The sequence below is a fragment of the Protobothrops mucrosquamatus genome, unplaced genomic scaffold, assembly GCF_001527695.2.
Source record: "Protobothrops mucrosquamatus isolate PMUCROS unplaced genomic scaffold, P.Mucros_1.0 scaffold_129, whole genome shotgun sequence".
NCBI classification, from domain to species: domain Eukaryota; kingdom Metazoa; phylum Chordata; class Lepidosauria; order Squamata; family Viperidae; genus Protobothrops; species Protobothrops mucrosquamatus.
The window spans coordinates 299,426-304,569 of NW_015386205.1; the positions used below are offsets into that span (position 1 = coordinate 299,426).

The window sequence follows — 5,144 nt, forward strand, 5'->3', positions numbered from 1 at the left end:
AATTTGTTTAAAATTTGAACACTGAAACCTACAAATTTCATATAACTTTCACAAGAAAATAGAAGGTTTTGAAATATGGAAATATACTTAAATCTGTGGCAATTTCAGCATCAAAAGCAAGCAAAACACCATCCTTACACTTAAGCTGAATATTTTGTTCTGTATATCACCATAGTAAGTAGAAGGTTTGTGAGGCATCTCATACATACCCTTTTTCATAAGTAAATTCTTCTTTAAGAGATTTAGCAGATGTTTCACCAATGAAAACTGATGGAATGTCAATCTTCTTTAAAATTTCAACTGTTTAAAAAAAAAGATGATAACTAGTAATCACTAATCCAACTGTGATATTTATTAAATTTATGTGTTGCCCATCTCGGCAATGAAGCAATATGCTGTTTCCCTAATGTGGTTTGCATAGTGCTGCAGAAATTGCCGAAGCAGATCACTTCATTGCTGGGCTGCATGACCACATCATAAGTGGCTGCCATTTCAGTGCAGTCGCAAGGAATTGAGGCTACTCTGAAAATGGTAGCCACTTTCAGGACCCAGCCATGCAGCCCAGAGGCGCTAAGGGATGGAGGGGTCTGCCGATCTTCCCCAATGTGAGGTCCAGAGACGTTCAAAAGGTTAGTGCATGATGGGGATGGGGAAGAGGCCCAAGCCCTTTGGGGACCTGGTGTGAATGGGGAGGGAAGGTCTGTGGGGGACACAGTGGGGCCTGCCTTCTCTAAATGTTTTGGTTCCTTACCTAACTGGGCATTTTTCCAACATTAAACCTTTTATTTGTCCTGGCATATGACAGATTTTCAAATCTATAATCTGTCCCAGTTATAGTTTTGTGTTTTTGGCCCTCAGTTAACGACCACTCATTCAGCAACCATTCAAATTTAGAACGATGCTAAATGAGTGGTATTTACAACCAGTGCTCAAAGTTCTGGCCATGATCACATGATTATGATCTGAGTGTTTGGCAACCAGCCTGAATTTCTGACTGTCACAGCATTCCATTGCCAATTGTGATTTGCTACTTTCCCTGCCAGCTTCCCACAAACAATATTAATGGAGAAACCATCATGAAATTGAAAGTTGCAGACACATGAGGTCATCAGCAACTCACAGAGATTCATTTACCAACAGTAACTGGGGACTGCTGGACCTGCTATATCAGCACAGTCACGTGACATTGTGCTTTATGACATTGCATAGTGCAGGAAATCCCAGTCCCAATCTCAAGTCTTAATTACTGTTAAGTAAAACTACTTGTATTCACAGGCTAAAAGATAGAAGAGTACTTGGCACAATACATCTGATTCTGTGTTCCTCTCATTTGATTGTAATGATGTGTCCACAAAGTTCATATGAAAGAATTTTTTTTATTTTGTTGGAATTCTTAGTGGGAACAAAAAAATGATATACCATCACCACTGAGAAACAGAATAGTTTTCAAACAGGAGAGAATTAATACCTGTACTTACTGTCTTGAGATCCCATGCTAATGAGGTCATCAGAGTCAACATTGTGAACAATTGCTGCCTTAAACCCAGCTCTCTGTGCATTCAAAACCTGCATGTGAAACACACTTGTAATAAGTACTCATTAGAGATACATTATTTACTCCTGCTACCCATATATGCTTTGTAAAAGTATTGTCATCTTGAACTAACTTCTCATTTTATTTCTGAACTGTTCTTATACTATGCAAACTGTACAAAAGAAAGTGAGTGATATATATTTTGCCTTTTGTCACCCTGCTGACAATGACTCTCCATATTGGAACTTTGACAAACCTAGTACCACCGAGCACAATACCTTCTCCCATTTACTTGTATTTATATGTAAGAACACCGCTGAAACCTCCTTTTGCCTCAAGCAACTTCAGTGTGTTCTACAAAAGACAAATTAGCTGTTTCCAACATCAGCTATTTTATTTTACAGTTTAATCCAGAATGTAAATAGGATCCTGAGAATTAAACTTGATTGGTTTCACAGACCCATCCTGGATTCACTAGGTCATGTTCAATATTGAAAGAAAGCAAATATTTCCATAGTTAATTCTACACATCCAAGCATTGTCTCACAGGGTAATAAGCTGCTTTAAAGGACAACCAAACCTTACAATATCTCTTTCTAGGTCTGGACTCTCTTCAATGGGAGAGAAACTCAGACAAGTTTGTACATCAGCCATTCAGATAAGTCTGTAAAAGTTACAAAAATTGCATATCTTTAGCTTACAGTTTTCATATGCCTGGATGCTGTTCTTAAACAGGTGCAAGGAGGCTATTTTAAACCATGACAATACTACAGGAATTATCTAATTAATGGCTTGTTTCAGAAATATTTCAAGCAACCTTACCGTGCGCTTTCAAAATCATATGTAAATTTGAGAGGGAGACAGTCAAGTTAGCTAAAGTCCATAAAGATAACCAATCATTTATGTTTACAATTTTATTATGTTTACAAATTTATCTAGAGGTAATTCTGAGCTATTCTATGTTATCCTACACAGGATTTAGTGTATGTTCCTAGCCAATGCTTTCTTGACCTCTCCCACACATACGTGCCATTTCTTTTAGTACTAGATTTAAGGAAGTATTACTTGTTATGCAGCAAAAACAGTTGCTATAGAAGGAATTATGCTTGCTCAAGTCTCAAGTTTGTCATCAGCTGTCTGCAAAAAGCCCAAAGGTCACTCTTTTAGTTTCAAAAGGTAATATGAGATGGTCAATATATTTATTTATATATTTGATCAGTGTCACAGAAGAAAGGAGGGAAAGCCTTTGCTCCTAAATCTTAAAACTAAGGACTGCCATTGGACAGGCAATAACTATGTGCAAAACATTCCCAAACATGTTTACTCTGAAGTAAGTTTTATCAAGCAGTTCAATAAGCTTTATTCGCTAATAACCGTGTATGTTTTGGATAATTACTATAGTACAGAAGTTTAATGCAGACGTATTGAAGATTTCAATTACAAATTGTCATTTGCAAATTTTCATAAACTGAATAATGTAATGTAATATAATATAATATGCAGTTTAATATAATACACAGTTTTATAAATAAGTAAAACAGATTATTTAACATTTGACTACTGTACTATGTTGTTTAGTTTCTCTTGCTCTGTAAACATTTTATTAGATCTACCGAGCCCTGAATATAACAAAGAAATGCTTTTGCAGCATTAATTTCAGTATTCAATATAAAAACACCTTGCACATAGCAACTACAATTTAAAATAGATAATGAATAGTGATAATGAATGAAACTAACAAAGTTCGCAGCTTGGGAAATGATCAGGATTTATTTCAAACTATACTATCTGATTTCTATGCAACAAACCAACTGCTCTAGAAAATAAAGCTAATCTATATCAAAAATTCTTCTGGCCATGACAATTTAATGCAATTCATGCCCTTTCTCCTAAGCAAAAGTTTAGTATTACAAACACAAATATATATTTATTGGGAGAAAAGTATGTTTTTCATATACTGTATTAAGACCAACATATACATTCAGTAGATCTAGCAGTAAGCATCTTGATTATACTGCTTGAGATAGTAAGAAAATAAAAGATCCATTCAGGTAAAACATCTTCCCTCAACTGCTACTTTTTTCTTAGATGTCAGAAGTTTCTTTTATGCTAAGAATATTCAAAATCATTCCCCTCAGGCAGTCAGATGAAGTTACAATCCTGAATGCAATTTAACATATGTGTAAACAGTAACCATAGGGGAAGAGAAAACTTATCCAAATATTCTATTTTGCATTTGTAGAGTTCAGCTCTCCCCATCCCACCCCCAGGCTGCTTAGAATTCTTGAGAGCTGCTTTTTAAATAAAAAACAAGACAAAAATGCACTTTTAATTATGCTCATACAACCATTGTGTTCACCCTTATTAACTGCAGTGGGAGTACACACTCTTTTTGCATTCCACTTTTCTAGCAACATTACCAGTCATCTGCCAGCTTGCTATTTTATTAGCACTGCTCTAAAATATCTGAATGGCACATGCAAGGCACTCTCAATCATATGAACACACTGTCTGGGCACCTAAGTTTTACAATACTTGTCATTTTTCTTTTTATGCTTGCTTTCAATTATAAACCACAGCAATAGATTTTGTCCAAGCCACAGTTCTAGGTGTTAGGAATTGTGATATACTTGGAAGTAGTTATAAAAATTGGAATTAAACCATAATTTCAGATCCTGAGTTATTTTTACTTGAAATGGGAAAATAACATTAGGGAGGGGAAAATAAGCCTAGGACTGGCAAATGTATTAATTTTAAAAATATATCACCTTTACCATCTCTGTTCACTAATCCCAGAAAGCCATGTGCATGTTCAACATGAACCAGCTGTTTTAAATTCTATCTAAATTATATAATTTAATGTACAAGTTGTGAAGTCCCCAAGCAATCTTATTTCTAGACAGCTGCATTTTACTGTAGTTTAAATTCCATCTCAAGAACCCCCAAAGAATGAAGCAGTTGCATTCTGGAACAAAGCCTAGTGCCAACTCTTTAACATTTCTGAAAATATAAAGAATGCCATTTCTTTACTAAAGTATACAGTACAGATACCCAGAAGAAAAAAAGTTCCAAGTCCTGCATTAAAGACATTCAAATATTGCATATTAAGTTGTTGCAGAAGAAAACCTTCAGAGAAAATGAGTTTCCTCCCACAATGCTTGACATATAAGCAAATTGCCACAAGCAAGAGAAATTGGTGGATAGCCCAAAAACAATTTAATTCAAAGTGGGCAAAGTTTTTTGGGGCAAGGGGGAGACATTTAATATTTTCTGGCAACCTGGATGCTATTATGTCTGGAGAAAAATACAAAAAAGAGAGAACTATTTTCTGTCTTTTTTAAAGTGGGTTTCTATGTATTTTAAATTGCATTGTCTACTAGTTTTCAAGGTGTTATCTGTCTCAAAATAATAACTCAGTTCCAACCATCTTCAGCAAGAAGAAATTTGGGGAGCAACTTGCCCAAATTTGATTTATGCACGTGGAGACTCAACAATGTGACTCTTTTCAAGCAACATATTTAAATATAATTTTGAAGCTTCAGAAACTCCATACATTTCTGAATTGAAGACATGAAAGGTTACTTACCTTTATATCAAAATTGCAATCAAG

General features: G+C 35.1%; 1 protein-coding gene across 1 annotated transcript in view; it reads right to left on the bottom strand.

The window, feature by feature from the left end:
* Window positions 1–5,144, bottom strand: part of RNF13 (ring finger protein 13) — a gene marked incomplete in the record, with an annotated part of 42,939 nt that overhangs the window by 19,561 nt on the left and 18,234 nt on the right. The window contains 3 exon segments of the mRNA XM_015817732.1: window positions 210–300; window positions 1,479–1,566; window positions 5,121–5,144. Coding sequence (XP_015673218.1) covers window positions 210–300; window positions 1,479–1,566; window positions 5,121–5,144 — 203 coding nt within the window.